Consider the following 16,417-nt stretch of genomic DNA (forward strand, 5'->3'; position numbering starts at 1 on the left):
GGAAAATGGCTGCAATGAAACAAAGAGTGAAAAATTTAAAGGGGTCTGAATACTTTCCGTACCCACTGTATGTCTGTGGTACAAACTGAAAGAGACTCGCACCAATAGCACAAAAGCGGTTTGGCTGCAATATAAGTTGCAGGATGGTCTCATTTGTAGTCGTAATACAGCAAATTTATATTTGAACTAGCAAGAGAAAGAACTACTACACCACGCAATACATGTTTTCCAAAAGAGCGTTAGAGGTAGCGCTAAGTGGACGTAGGAAAATTAAGACTTGTTTAAAATTATTTAAGAAGAAAAAAGGCCTTCAATTTAGATGACGAAACGTTAGACTCTTTAAAACCCTGCGGAAACCCTGGTTACAGTGTGTTACTAATGCTAACAGTTGTAGAGCTAAAACAATTAATCGATTGATTTGGCTTTGTGATGCTCGGAGCGGCTAGCCTGCAGCAGCGATTGGAAGCGGGCCAGACAGTTTGGTGAGCTAGTTTTTTTCTCCTCAGCCCCGGATTTTTTTTCCTGAAACTTCTGGTCTTTAGCCCGGACCAAAGTTTAATCAGATTTTGTGCAGTTCCCTCTGGAGTCACAAAAGGCTTCATACAACTTTTTCACATAGACAGTAATACTCCTTAAGACTTCCACTTTAGGTGACATAAAGATCCCTTGAATGAAACAAAAAGCAGTGATTTAGAAAATATAATTATGCCAGCTTTATAGATAATGGGATGGTCTTGCTTATATGACTCACATTGTGGATGGAGATTAAATCATGGCCGGCATGCGGACATTTGCACCGCATTAACCTGTCGTTCTTCTTCATTTGAAGCGCCACCCACCGCCGTGAATAAACATGACCACCCTGTTTAACTCTAAGAGCATGTCTGCATATGAAATCTACCAGTGTTCAAAAGGCCAAAAAAGACAATACCCACCCTGTAGCACTGATTGCATAAGAACTAATCACATTCCAGCTAGCCTTTTTTGGGGACTGGCTGCGAGCTATACAGCGGCATCGCTCCCATAATGCATCGCACCACAGAGCTGATGTCCCAGTTTTAACAAAGAAGCATGCAGCAGTGGGATGAATTAACACTGTCACCCTCCAGGTCTTAACTGCCACAGATACAAACATAACTGACACACCAAAAACATTTAGAGTACCAGAAGAAACACAGCTTAATTTTATCTTAGTATATAACCATAATAATGTATAGAATAGAAAAATGACTTGTGACCCCAGTAGTATTTAAAGCAGTTTAACTGAAATTCCACATCACGTGATGGAGCCTTCATCAAGTAGAAAATTGTATGTATTCTGATTAAGAATAATTATAAATGTAATGATCTCCTGTGAGTGCTACATCAATAGAAGAGACACGTTTGCATATTCATCAACGGCTAAGGAGAAGGATGTTGGAAAACAGAGGTGGCCTTGTCACACGCCTACTAAAATACGCTGAAGCACGCCCAAGCGTTATCAAAGGCTCTCTATTTTTAAACGGATCTGAAGCCATTACTCTATCTTCTAGCACTGGCAGGAGGGATGGAAACGCTCAGCCAAAAAAAGGGATAATAGCGATCAGATAATTCTCTATACTTTTATGCATTTGGAATAAACAGCTGAAACATTGAAAGCATTAAGGTAGCAGTTCTCATTCAGGTATTACATAATCTGAAGCAAGAGCAAACATGTATCATTTGAGATCATCACAGTTCAGATTAGACAATCAGAATTTAACCTGCCAGCATATAGAGTGCACAACTAACACTCTGGACTAAAGATAATGAGGAAGACAATTTCAGAAAAGAAAATTCTGCATTGTTGGTTTTTGTGTCGGGACTTCAAAGACCTTATTTGTCTGTCACTAGAATACACTTAATGTCTGAAGCTCACATGATTTTATACTCTACATTAAAACTAACACAGGAACAAGTTATTTTTTTTCCCCAACTACTGTGATTGAAGTTCGCACGAAGGCGCTATCCACACCTACCTTGAGACTAGTGTTGGACCGCATCAGGTCGGTGAACCTCCAGCCCTCTGTGCCTGGTGTCTCTGCCCTGGCCTGGGGGTCTGGGTTTAGCAGAGATGCTCCACCAGGAGATGGGAAGATCCCCAAAGAAAGAGGGCGCTCTCTCCTGTGGGGGACAAGAAAAAATGATAGGTTTTCTCAAAAGGCGCAGTTCACTTATCTTTTCTCAGTTGAGCCCTCGCTAACTGCTAAGTGTTGGCTGTGGTAGTATTCTCAGGTATTTGAACTGAACTGATTAACTTTATACAAGCACTGAAAGCATTTTGAAAGGGAAAAATATAACGTGAAACTATGCTTTCTCTGTGCCTGTGCACCTTATAAATTACCTTTATGGTTGAAGTTGATACAATAGCAGAGCTAAAAAAAAAACAGCTAAATGCCTCTTGGTAAATAATTGTGAAAATACGCTTCAAAAGCCCTAAAAAAACAGTCCTACTTTAAGTTCACATAAACTTCTTTACGTTTGTCCATTGTGATTGTGCCATCAAAGATAGGGTTCTTCCTGAGGAACCTCACATGTGTCCCTTTTGCAGCGTTCAAATTATATATATATATATATATATATATATATATATATATATATATATATATATATTCAACTTCAATGTAAATTGTGTTAATGTCAATAAGTTTTAATTACAAGTGGGCAACTGTGATTTTACAGAAAGCACCAATATATCCAAAGTGGCACTTACAAATATGGTGTCTGAAAACAAAACAAATAAGGACGCAGCCAAAGTCATTAACATGGGAGTCTTTCCCATCTTTACCATTCAATTCACATGACGTGAACAACACAATAATACAAACTTACAGTATCTGTTATGGCCTTACCTGATTCGGCCGACCGCGCTGGAATCTGAAGTCTCACTTATCTGCTGCATTTTGATCCTCTCTACGTGCTCCATATAGTTATGGATCATCTGCAGAAGTCAAACCAAAGAACCACAGACAACTAGTCATGAATGTGGTTAATGAATACAACTCAACAACTCCTTTCATTAGCCTTTCTCTCCCCCTTACCTCTGTGTGGCGCTGATGGAGGGAGTTGTATTCTTTCTTGAGCTCCAACTCACGTTCTTCTAACCTGCCAACTGAAACAACAAATAAAGAGCTTTAGAATGGCTGGTTTCCCCATATTTATGCAATGTTAAGCTACACAGTTGCTGGTAGTAGCTGCATATTTAATGTACAAATATGGGAGTGGTATTGATCTTCTCAACTCTCCCCCACAAAATCTCAAACTATTCTTTTAAAATGTTTAGACCTTTTTTTGTACCTCATTGAAGTACATAAAAGTCACCCTACCCACTTGCATAACTTTGCCGTACCAGTCGGACAATGAGGGGATAACCTCACTCAAATGGGTATCAATGTTAGGCAAATTTATAAAGTGACAAAAACACCTAATCCCCTGTTAGCGCGTCAGGTCTAGCCTAAGCCACACAGAGAGCAACTGGCGGATATACAGTATAAAGAATGGGTAATATCAATCACAGCAGCACAAGCTTATGCATATTGTGTGACGATGTCGTGTCTATGTGTAATCTGGCATTACCGGGGAGCGGAGACATGTAATGAAGTGAAGCTAGAAGGCTAGACACATGGGAGACAGCTCGAGACTGAAGTAATCCCTCCTGAGTATTCGTATTAGTGCTGTGAAAGTTTGGCAAATCAATGTGTGGAGAAGCTAAATGTGAGTGTGAATTATATTGATTGAATTCATCATTTATTTGCCTAAAAATCTGATTTTAACACTTACAAAAAAGACATTTATTTCTGTAACTCAAAACACCACCACAGAAATGCCAACAGATTTATTTTCCTGATCTGTGTGGGAGCTACATGATCACCCATTACAGTCCATTTAATATACGTCATAAATCTGCAGAGAAGCCAAGACGGTGAGATGTGTGTCTATGTATAAATCTTCATCATCAGATTGTTGGATGCCTTGACTTGCCAGACTTGTTGGGGGCATAACATACAAACAGAATAGATATAAAACTATTAAAGAGACAAGACAAGAGAAGGTAGCCATACAGTAAAACAATTAAATTAAAAATATTTCAACGCCTGGTCTCCAAGGCCAATGAGAAGAGATTTAAAAACAGGCAGTGAAGAGGCCTGTCGAGGGGGCAGAGAAAGATTGTTCCACAGTTAAGATCTACCACAGCGAAGGCACGCTTCCCTCTTAGCTTACGCATTGTTTGGGGGATTTGATCAGCTGACCTGAGAGAACTGGTTCTTGTATACAGGTGTAGCAGCTCAGAGATGTAGGTTGGGGCAAGGCAATTGAGGGATTAAATAACATAATATAATAATAAAAATAATATAATAATAACAACATGGCCTATTTAAGTATTTAGTGTAGTTTACATTCATCACACTAGGAACACAACTATGCTATTTAATCGTTTTATTTTGGCGCTGTCACTTGTCAGAGGACAAAAAAAAAAAACATGAATATTGTTTTACATATGTGCTCACAGCATGTATTGAAGTCACTTCTTTTTTCTTTTTTTTGTCCCTTTCTAATTGTTTTATTTTACAAAGATATTTAGAATTAGACATAGCTTGTAGAGATTTGTGCATATGGTTGTTAAACATGTTCACGCGTTGTGAATAAGGGTTTGAAATTAAGCCTAGAGTCCTTAGGGTCCATTTCCCAAGGAACATTAATTCCTTCTGTTCACTTTTAAGGCAGTTGACTGAATATTAATACATTGTGCTTTACGTGGTAGGCTACTCAAAGACACTGTATCACATAAAAACAGAAACATATAACTAGCATATTTAAAGCAATTAAAACACAGTGTAGCCTACAACTTTGTAAAAATAAAAAAACAGAGTGACTAGCTAAGTAGATATTTTACATCCTTACACATTCAGTTAGTCCGCTATAGTCTGTTTGGCTTTTTCTCTCCGTTTGATAACAGCCGTTTTTCCCTTTCCATATTATATGTTTCCCCTCCTCGTTACTTTCCATATTCTATGCTTCATCTCCTCGTTACTTTCCATATTCTATGCTTCATCTCCTCGTTACTTTCCATATTCTATGCTTCATCTCCTCGTTACTTTCCATATTCTATGCTTCATCTCCTCGTTACTTTCCATTAGAAGCTGCTGTTCATTGGGTGAAACATTTGCCGCATGTGTCTTCTCCATTTCTGCATCAGTAAATCTGTGATCGATGCCGTGGTCTAGTTGAGAAAGCCGTGAACGTGCACTTATCCCAGCTATCTACACCTGGTTTGAGATAGCTTCACCTGTTCATCCTGAGTCGGCAAACGTGCAACCGATTAAGCCGCGATGAGCGGATCACACTAAGTCAAGCTGCGCTTCTTCACTTATCCTGGACATCTTTATTCTACTTTCATGCAACAGGCCCCCTTAAAGGGCCTCCCTGAAATTCAAATTCGCTTTTTTTAAAAGGGAAATATAATGTATCTCCAGCCTGGATCTCTGATTTGACACACGGATTAAGGAATAAAAAAAATAAAATAAAGCCAAGACCAAAGCAGGAGTATGGCTTCAAAAATCTCAGCAATACTGTCATTGCCCATCATCAGCTGTGGACTTTTTCATAAATAGCTCAGGACACATTCAGCTAAGGTGATGCATACAGTAATGAATGAATGATTTACTATGGACTGGGAGTGGCAGAGGGTTGATTTAACCCACTGATGAGTTGCATGGAGCATGTATGCACTCAAGGAATGTATTCCTAAATAAGGGAAATAGTTAATGATGTAAAATAAAAATAATTTACATTTCATTTTCCAAAATAAACCACACACTAAGAAGCTTTGGGTGAATGAATGGCTCACTTTTAACCAGATGTGTTGCTTTGCTACTAAATACCGGTCATTGTGTGACTCCACTATTTCCGACCAGACAGAATGTAAGAGCGAACCACTTCCCCTCCATTCCTTAATACACCAGTAAGATGGGCGGTAATGCACTGCCGCATTAGGAAGACATGAATAACAGAAATCCTATAATCCCATTACTGTTACCCCCATAAAGAGGGAGAAAGAGTTTGTACGGTGGTGTGTGTGTGTGTGTGTGTGTGTGTGTGTGTGTGTGTGTGTTTGCGCAGTGAGAGAGCAGCAAGTAGGCATAACAAGCAATGAGAAAGACATCAAACAAGTAGGGAATATTATATGAAGAGTGTAAAACATGGCAAAAAGCAGATGGGAGAGTGGGAAAGCCTTGTACATGTGAACAGATGTAAATAAAAATCATACTTGATGTATAATTTAATTTTCATGTAGTGGATGTGTCTCCTTGGCACAATGGAGAACAGTGATGAGCAGTGATGAGGAGACTGTGTGTGTGTGTGTGTGTGTGTGTGTGTGTGTGTGTGTGTGTGTGTGTGTGTGTGTGTGTGTGTGTGTGTGTGTGTGTGTGTGTGTGTGTGTGTGTGTGTGTGTGTGTGTGTGTGCGTGTGCGTGTGCGTGCGTGCGTGCCTCCGCGCTTACTCTGGTCTGCGTAGTTCTTGATCTTAAGTTCCAGCTGCCGTGAGTGGGACTCCATTCTGTCCACATGGTTCTGCAGGTCCTTCTTATCCTGTTCATGAGTGTCCTCAAACTCAATGAACTTCTACTCAGGAACACAGACACAAAGAAACACACACACACACACAAACAAACAAACAAACAAACAAAGGCCTTGGTCAGACTACTGGCACTTAATTGTCTTAGTTATTTTTCAGGCAAAATTGTTAAAATGATGCCAAACCATCTCTGGTTGCAGCTTCTCAAATGAAAGGACGGGCTTTTGGTCAGACTTAAGACATTTGAAGGTGTTGCCTTGGAGTCTGGGAAGTTGGGGCAAGTATGTTTTCAATGCTTTTTGACATTTCAAACAAACAAGTGATGGATTAATTTGATCAGCAGATTCATCAATTATTAAATGAGTGGTTAAACAATAGTTGCAGCCCTATATACACACACAGTGTTTTACATAATAGCACAGACAACATGTGCCACGGTGACAGCTTAATTTTTCACAACATGTACCATGACGATGGATGTAAGAAGTATGGCTGAATCAGCATTATAGGGACAGGATCTTGATTTATTTGGTTCATGCGGAAATTCCAGTTCCTCCCAGTTTCCTTCAAGGCGGACCTCTGAGCTGGATAGTGTGCATGTGTCAGCGTCCACATCCTGTCCAGCGGAGCAAGCCCTAAAGGCCGCCCTTCCTCCTGCAGACGCATGAGTCCTGCTGTAGTTTAATGTACAAAGACACGTTGAAGCCAGCTCGGCAGTCTGTAATTGTGCGCTACACAACTGAAAAATGTAAAACTTTGTGACAAATTATCTCAAGATTAAATTAATGTAATGCATGTGTTGCATTTTGTTTACTGCAGATCTAAAGGGTGTTCATTTAGGTTTGCCTAGTTCATTTAAATTAAACATTAAATAAAGTAGATCTAAAAATATTTATAAGAAATCTTAACAGTAATCCCATCCCAAAAAACAGGAAGGAAACAGGTGTAACAATAAGAAAGCAGGGAGGATGAGGAAACTGTCTATTTTGTGTCGGTGTAAATCGGAAATGTTTATACTTTATCACGGGTTAAAAAACAACCCAGCGAGAGAAAGGTCTCAAACAAAAAAAATCAATGAATCTTCTTTTGAAGACAGCCTCCTAAAAACAAATGTGACACCCTTTACTACTCTGAAAATTTGGCGTGGGTCCATCTGTGACAACATAATTTGACACTTTAAGCCAAGAAGGCGAAAAAAAAAATAGACAGCAAAAATGCAAGCTGGTGGAAAGTTTCTCTGTGTTTCTGAAAAAGGATCACATGACCTGGAAGTAATAACTCCAACAGGCTCAGCGTACCCCGGCTCACTCTAAGAGTGGACAGAGGGTATTTCCCGGGACAATTTCATAAACACTGTGCATTTATATTTGACATGATATTTAACTATAACAATGAAGTACACAGTTGCACTGTCAGAGTGTATGAAGTGTGTCTGGCTGTCACACTGTTTCAGTATCACTGTTTGAGGAGGGGTCTGCATGTCCAGCGCCACTGGGCCTGTGTCCCCGCTGTCCCGATGCCCCGAGTCAAAGAAGCAAGCTGGGACAGAAGGTCTGAGTCACATTACGTTGCCCTTCAAAATAAAAGCTCAGGGCCTGGAGACAAATTTATACATCTAAATTACACACATCTTATTATCCCAGCCAAACACAAAAAAATCCCTAACACACACAAACAAACACACAAATACATATCTGGGTGTCATGTATGTTGGCAATCTTTGTTTGTGTTATGTCTGAAGAAATTGCAATTTCCCCTCTGGGGATCAGTAACAGTATAAATTAAAAATACATTAATTATTATTAATGAGTGACAGCTTTTGCTACAAAATGCTAACTTGATTACATATTTTGTTTATTTAAAAGTGGTTGTCTGTAACTTTCAGTTTGTGTTGATTCTAGCAGCGGCTTTGGACAAAAGTGGTAGTGTTTTTATGACGCTTGCTGTTGTAAAGGTCTTTTCTTTATGGTGCTATGTTGCCCAGATTCCCACTGTAGATTACCAAGTTAGTGTTCCCAGGAGGTTAATATAGTTGCCATGAATGTTTTGCTCAAACAAAAAAATCATTCATTTACAATAAGAGAATGCATTACAGGTGCACCGTTGCATTCGGTAACTGAGCCTACTTTGGAAGTATCGTGAGCTAAACCAGGTAACGTTATGTGTCACGAGCCAAAGCATTAAAAGTAGGTATGGTCCGATCCAATTTTTTGCTTCCGATACCGATTCTGATACCTGAACTTATCGGCCGATACCGAGTACTGATTTGATACCAGTGTTTGTACCAGTTTCACAGCTGTATACTGCTATCCCTATAGCTATTTCTATCTTTGTTGTCGGTCTGGCCCAGCTTAAACTCTTTGTGAAACATGAACAAACACAATCAATAAATGCCACAGAACTTTCTCTCATTCAGCATCTAGTTTGACAGTCAGTTATAACGGAAAAATAACATAAATAAACTACTTTAATGCAGATTTTCTTTAGGGCTTTACGTGGTATCGGATTGGCGAATACAACTCCAGTAGGCCTACTTCCCGATACCGATACCTGCGAAATACCGGTCGAAACATCTCTCATGAAGAGTTTGTTGTAGCCACCAACGTCATTATAACTTATATTTATACAGCTGCAAAACCCATGGACGCTTTACACAAGTACAAGGGGACAAGGGAAAATAGTAGTCCAACACAAACACGAACTAAAAGTAATAAAACGTCTAGGCAAAATGGAAGGGGGACGTAATTTAGTGTCGGCTATTGACGTACCACCACATCGGGCGACCTGTATTGTAAAGTTATGAATGAAATAGACATATTACATACCTGAGGGCCAACTTGGGGACGTTTTTGAATAATTTACAATCCCCTTATTATCTCCATCTTTTAAAGCCCGACCAAGTGTGATGTGCCCTATGCCCTATCTTCTTCTCCCTTTTCTTTTTTAAACGTATGTTATAATTGTGGCCCAAAAATGCTGAGTCACTTCAGCTGTTTCCCCAGTCAGGGTCTGGGCTCAGACGTGAATACACTATCTGATGCAATAGGCGAGCTGATGGGTTTGATAGAGGTTGGTGGCAGTGGTGGGTAAAACTATCATTCTTGGAGGTTAGAGATATATAGCGCCTGGATGTATAATAAAGACCATGCAGAGTTATGTCACTGTTCATCCTGCTATAACATACAGTCAAGAGGGCCATTAAGCCAGACGTTAGCCATGACCAGTGACATACCTTGTTTACATCCCTAATGAGCAGGATGCTACTCCGCCACGTGTATCGGTTAATTCGTCGCAAAGGGATGCTGGGAGGACCAAACACCTGAGGCAGCAATGATTTCTCCCCACAAGGATGCGACCATCCCAGTCAGTGTTTGTGTCCTGCTTCATTCAACTCACCTCCTCTGCATGTTTCCTCAGCGCTTTCTCCCGCTCGTACTGGGTGATGAGCTGCTCGTTGTCTTCCTTCAGCAGCTCCAGCTCCACTTCGTGCTCCTGGTTCTCGGCGAACACCGAGTCCAGGTTCTCCAGCACGGCCACGACCAGCGGCATCAGCTCCTTCACCGCGTCCTCGTCGTATTTCCCGATAAGCTTCTCGAACTCGCGGTAGATGGAGTTGGCCAGGCCCGATACCCGCTCAGACATCATCGCTGATGTCCCCGGGTCGTCCTGGTACACAACTCCGTCTTCCAGCTCCATTTTAGTCCTCTCCCGTTCAGCAAACTGCACCAATGTGGGTTATTCCACGTCACCCCGCCACTATGAAACCCGTTATCCGCTTACTTAAAAGCAGCGTTTCATCAAATAAACGTAGTGTTAAACATTGAGGACAGTAAACGGCTGGCGATGGAAGATTGAGTACGTGGATTCCTTCCTCTTTCCCTCACTTGTCCCATGCTGCATTCAAATGCTCTTCCAAAGCTTTCATCTTCCCAGTTTCGACATCACACAGAAGCCGATATCATACAGAGAAGTCCAAAGATCATGAATTCCTGAAATATATTTTTTGTTTTTTTATCTTGTGTTAATATTATATACACATTGAATAGTAATCTTTTAAAGCAGAATTACAGTTTTTTTGGGTGCTACATGGACATAATGAAGAACTAACTACACCAAAAATACAGAATTAAGGCATGTTATTCGTGTATTTAGGAATGCAATAATAATTTTACACACAGTATGAATGCACACGACATCACCTGGCAGGTTGTAAAAGAATCGTATTGGTATTTTCGTCCAAGTGGCCTTGTAAAAGCAGCAAATCCGAGGGTCCATGAAGCTCACCATCACAACAGCTGAGTTGTTGACCCGCTCACGTGATGACGTCACGTCACACTAACGACGTGATTATTTGCGCTGAATTAGAAAAAAATACTGAATCGTAACATAAAAGAGTGAATGTGAAGTAATGGCATATTCGAGAGAGAATTAAAAAAATCACATTTTGTTTCCTTTTTATAAGTTATTACTCTAAATATCCTCAAGGGACACTTTACCTGACGTTTACACAGCCTAATGCATTAGGCATTATTAAAGGCCCACGCTCACCAGGGACAGACGTGGATATGATCCGACAATCATCGTAGCCTATTTGTTTATTTGTCACCACTGTTTAGTTTGAGGGTATATTGTATGATACTGCCTGAATCACTTTAAATGGTGTGCATCATACACAGAAAGGTATGTGGAATAGAAGAAATTAATTAAAAGGAAAATAATGACAAATCTAATTATTTATTTTTTTTATTACGGTACAGCAGTTCTGGAGCACAACTTTTCAGTAAACTGTATATAAGGTCAAAACATTGAAATAGAAAATGCTGTTTGAACTATAGGCCTACATGTCTAACAAGTTGTGTAACAAGTCAGGACAAAAAATCACTGTTCACTGAAAAAATTCACAAAATCTTATCCAGTTACGACTGAGAAATGAAGCTGTGTTTTGACCTGCTAATGACCAGATTAATTATTAACCAACAGCAAAAAATTACCAACTGAATCTAAACATATCTAATGACACAAAAACTCAAAATACATAAGAATACATTTTAATTTTAAAACTTTATTCAGCAAGGTAGATGTAAGACAATTTATAGCAGGTATGCATCATATGCATGCAAAACCCAGAAGCCCACTTTATGTGTTCCTGTTTGCAGACTGACTCTTTTCACGCTGCTAAAGCAAGATTTGCCCTGAGTAGGTCTACAAGCGGTCATAACAGTCTTTTCCAAAGTTAATCATCTGTCTCAGTGCACTCAGTATCACTGTGTCAGTGTGCTCATGTGTCTCGATCTCTGAGTGGTAGTTCTTCACAGGAAAGATGCAGTACAGTGGAATGCCCAGTGTCACACTTAAATATTCCATCTAAATATAAAAGTTTGACATTTAAAAATTTTAAGTGTTGATCAAAGGAGATTTCTGTTAGATTTGTAAAAATGCAAAGTGAAATTGTATACCAACTTGTATAACAACTCTCTATATAAAATCACCAATAGAGACTCACCTGTTGCTTCAGGTAGATGCTCTTGTAGACATTCCTTATGTCTGTTTTGACTTCTGGGCAGGCTTCATCAATTTTGGTGAGAATAGCCAGTTGGGGAATACCTGATAACACAGAGTTGATTCAATAAAAATGTTGTTTGTCACATTATATATAATTCAATTTATGAAACCCCAAAGCTAACCCTTACTCTTACCCATGTCTCTAGCTGCAAGTCTGACTTCCCTCATCTTTCTCACAGTTTCATCATTCAGTATTTTTACTGTGTTGGCAGCGATTACACAAACCAGAACATGAACTCGGTCACTTAGAGTGGGGGTTTTGTTGTAGTTTTTATCATCCTTCGGTATTTTACAGACAGGATTGAACTGGAAAACAATGTAAAATAAAATTAAATGATGAATTTTGCATTTAGTGTTTAATGCAAAACAGTTCACAGAGCTGGATCGTATTTCTGAAATCCAACAAATTTACAAATTTTGTCGTACATTGTAACCATCTCTAATGTGTCCCATCAAAGCGTGTCTGATGTCCTCCACAACAACTCCTTTATTGGTTCCTTGCTCAATGCCCATGATGTCAGTGAAGACAAAGGGGTAAAATGTTCCTGGTCCTCCGTTTTGGATTTTAAAGGTCCTGTACTGTACAATAGAAAAGAGCTGTTACAACAACAATAGTGCCACCTAATGACTGATCGACGCAGCAATTTGTCTCTTGCTTGTTAGTTTCATCACAACTAGTTGCTGTGTATGTGCTGTACACTGCAGCTTGCCTGGTCTGTACACTGCAATTATCATTGCAGGTACACATAAAATATTTAAAAAATGGTTCAATTTCATGAAGTTTTATTGTCCACAATATACAAGACCTCAGTAAAACCACACTTAAAATGAATTCGTACATCTGTGGTGAAGCTCTCCTGATAGATTGCATCCGACAAAGCTTGACTAGTGATTCTGCCTTGTAAAGCACTGTCGACAGAGTTGAGGAAGCTGGTCTTGCCAGAACCAGTGGGTCCATAAAGCAGAACTCTGAGCTGTTGATCATCATTAAGAAGACGATAATCCTTCACAAACTGCCGGTCTTTGCTGTTCAATTAAGAAAAGGTTATAAGAGTTTAGATTTACTTCTTTAAATCAATTTTGCACATGGTGCATACTTTGTACACATGCTGTTGTTACAGACACCCATGACCATCATGTTAGTGAAACTGACAACTAACATTAATTTACATTTAAAAAAAATGCATTCTCAACAAACGAGTGTGTGCAGTCGTGCCATTTTGTTTGTTAAGGTTGTTAGTTCAAAAAAAGCTATTAAACCTCTGAGGCAACACACATTTAGCACATAACTCACCCCCATGTTATCTTCCTCCATTCTTCAGTCAAAGCTAAAGTGCACATGGGGATGTAATACATGAGTCACATTGAGATGACACATGAAGAATGTGTAATTTTCAGTTATTTTAAACCGTAGTTTAGTTTAAACCATATTCTAAATATCTTACTAGGAGAAGGTGGTGGAGGGGTGGATTGGACCAGTGATCTAATCCATGACCATGCCATCACGTCTACAATAAACAAGGCAACGTGTAAACAAGAATCACTTCTTTTATTATTATAGCCTAAAACCAAAACAAATTTCAACAGAACATATTTGAGAGTTATTGTTTTAGAATATGGGAGAGTAGGGCTAGAAAATAACTACAGTAAAATACATACAGTTTAGAAATTACATAAAATACAATTAATCAAGTTCATGTGCACTTTAGTATTTCTTAGTTTTATTTTTAATTGTTCCGTCCTAAGAAACCTTTATCTACCGAGTCCTAAAAAATTGTTTTTACTTTTTTTTGTGGCAACATGATGTAATCATTGTGTGCCCAATTATAATAAAGAGCAGGGGTTTCCAAAACAAGAGAAAAGGAGGATCTGTATTGTAGAGTTAAAAATGTTGTCACTTAATCCTTAATATTTAACTTTAAATCTAATTTAAAAAATCTTACCTCAGCTGTTGTGCCTGTGGAAAAGTGGTAATGGTTTACCTCAAGTCATGCCACTGAAATTGAGAAATGAAGCTTTTTATACTCTATTCCAAGCTCCTATACATAATTTTAGCAAATCATGTGACTATAGAAGTAAACCACAGCTTTTAAAGCATTACAATATTATTGGTTGATATTTATAAATTGCAAAGACACAAATTGTATACCTACGAGTGTCTAGTAGTAGTAGTAGATGCTTGTTTGGTGTTATCTATGTTGATGTGCATTGCGTGAGGCCACGCAGTTCTAATGTTTGAACATACTTTCGATTTCCTTTGGCTAATCCAATTTAAAATAATGTTTCTCTTTGAAAGAAGTCATCCAGTCCAGGTATGTGAGCAAAGTGTTCGGTTGGGTGTGTCACACATTTAAAAGTACATTTAGAAAACATGCTGGAAAGTTTCTTCAGAATTATCAGCCTCCACCCTAAGATATCAGCAGTTATTGGCCACCCAAAGGTCCAATAGAAAGCTGTGGAGATGCTAAGCTAACTGACTATTGTGCAAGTGTCTATTTTGGTTTCTCCATTCACAGTGCCTGCATCATGCAGCACATTGCCTACCTGGTTACATATTTCCATTCACTTGACAGCCCCACCCAGTGACTGAGGTTAGGAAACATGACACAAGTGAGCATTAAGTGACAACACATTGAACCAGTTTTTCACCTCTGCCTACCATCTACCCTGCCGTAGTATTCTTCCAGTGGTGTAGGGTATGTGATACACAGGTATACGCAGTATATCCCCTAAGAAAGCTCCAGGATTTCTATAAACCAATTAAAAATGCCCAATGAAACGCAACAACATACTTTCCATTATCTTTTTGATACATTTTGAATTGTCATCTGTGGTTTTCTGTGGTTTCCAGACCACCCACGGAGAGATTGTCTGTTTTAGTGATTACACTCCAATTAGCATCTCAACTTCTTTTAATGTTTACACTTGGACTGGCACACTTGAACTGAAATTTCATCTTTTCTAAGCATGTCCGTTTTAAATTTGAAATGTTCAAATTGTGAGTAATTTCAGGATTCACTTATAATTTCAGGATTTACCGATGTTTTTCAGGATTTACTTATTTCTTTTACTTATTATTTACTAATTTCAGGATTTATTTATTTATTTCAATACTGCAACGATTTCTGAAAGGTACACCAAATTACAGTATACTAAGTCACGGCCGAATGAGTGAAAAGCTGCAATTAATGCTCAACATATTTTACTTCGTCTGCTACTACCACTGCATCATCAAAGGAATGATGTAGAGCAACAAATTCTATAATAAGCTTTCCTCCCGCAATCAGAATAGTTTCATTTTCCCTTGTTCTGTTCATGTATGACTCTTCTGCAAGACCTGTCCTTACTTATACTTATCCTTATACTTTATCCTTACAGAATTCAATGCATTATAATATCACTATTTTAGATCAAACAAACTGTAGAAAGCTGATGGACATTTATATTTTGCACCACAGAAATATGAATTAACAAATGTTGCAAAACAACTGAATGTGTTGTTGGACCATTTAATTCCATTGGAAGGATGGACATGCTGACCTCTAGTGGATGTGCAGGCACATTCACAGAGAACACACTCACATAGACAGTTAAAATGATGGTCCAAGCTTCCAGGTCTGAAAAGGGAAGCAAAAGCAGAAGTGCCTTAAACCTGAATGCCATCTAATTTCCCAACAGGGGGCACACCCATTGCTTGCCAATAGAAGCCGGCTTGTATAGAAGTCTATGAGAAAATGACCCTACTTCTCACTTGATTTATTAAACTACCTCAGTAAAACATTTTCATAGTGAGTGTTCTATGGGGCGCCGTTTGTAAAGTGGCTCTTGCTGAAAATAACAACAACATTTTGTCACATTTAGCTTTAAATAATGTTTAAAAAACTGGTATGAAGTTTTGAGGGTCACTTTCTTGCACATTTACAACAATATTTGTCAACTTGGAAATATTTTAAATAGTTAAATCCAAATACTAAATGTTACACCTAAATGTTAAATGTTATACCTAAATGCTAAATCTAAATCTAAATATTAAATCTAAATCTAAATGTTAAATCTAAATCTAAATCTAAATGTTAAATCTAAATCTTAAATCTAAATCTTAATGTTAAATCTAAATATTAAATCGAAATCTAAATGTTAAATCTAAATCTAAATCTAAATCTAAATGTTAAATCTAAATATGAAATCTAAATCTAAATGTTAAATCTAAATCTAAATCTAAATGTTAAATCTAAATGTTTCAGGTGAAACTAAATATTTA

At 38.5% G+C, this 16,417-nt stretch overlaps 2 protein-coding genes across 13 annotated transcripts in view; both read right to left on the minus strand.

Annotated features, from left to right (window-relative positions):
* The window catches only part of spag9a (sperm associated antigen 9a), a 25,726-nt gene extending 15,216 nt beyond the window's left edge, over positions 1 to 10,510 (minus strand). For all 12 annotated transcript variants that reach the window (XM_034893548.1, XM_034893545.1, XM_034893538.1 and 9 more), the window contains exons 1-5: positions 9,991 to 10,510; positions 6,521 to 6,641; positions 3,060 to 3,130; positions 2,871 to 2,959; positions 1,998 to 2,142 (exon numbers count right to left, since the gene is read on the minus strand). In XM_034893548.1, coding sequence (XP_034749439.1) covers positions 1,998 to 2,142; positions 2,871 to 2,959; positions 3,060 to 3,130; positions 6,521 to 6,641; positions 9,991 to 10,290 — 726 coding nt within the window. In that variant the 5' untranslated portion in view covers positions 10,291 to 10,510. The remainder of the gene's footprint in view (positions 1 to 1,997; positions 2,143 to 2,870; positions 2,960 to 3,059; positions 3,131 to 6,520; positions 6,642 to 9,990) is intronic.
* A 1,141-nt stretch (positions 10,511 to 11,651) lies between these two features.
* On the minus strand, positions 11,652 to 13,527 carry LOC117957656 (interferon-induced protein 44-like). Its single transcript, XM_034893551.1, has 6 exons — positions 13,451 to 13,527; positions 12,996 to 13,182; positions 12,583 to 12,735; positions 12,291 to 12,462; positions 12,098 to 12,198; positions 11,652 to 11,958 (listed from the first exon to the last, which is right to left on the minus strand). The coding sequence occupies exons 1-6, from the start codon at positions 13,510 to 13,512 to the stop codon at positions 11,797 to 11,799; spliced, it is 837 nt and encodes a 278-aa protein (XP_034749442.1). The 5' UTR covers positions 13,513 to 13,527; the 3' UTR covers positions 11,652 to 11,796.
* Between the last annotated feature and the right edge of the window lie 2,890 nt (positions 13,528 to 16,417).

The sequence above is a fragment of the Etheostoma cragini genome, chromosome 15 (assembly GCF_013103735.1).
Source record: "Etheostoma cragini isolate CJK2018 chromosome 15, CSU_Ecrag_1.0, whole genome shotgun sequence".
Lineage (NCBI taxonomy): Eukaryota > Metazoa > Chordata > Actinopteri > Perciformes > Percidae > Etheostoma > Etheostoma cragini.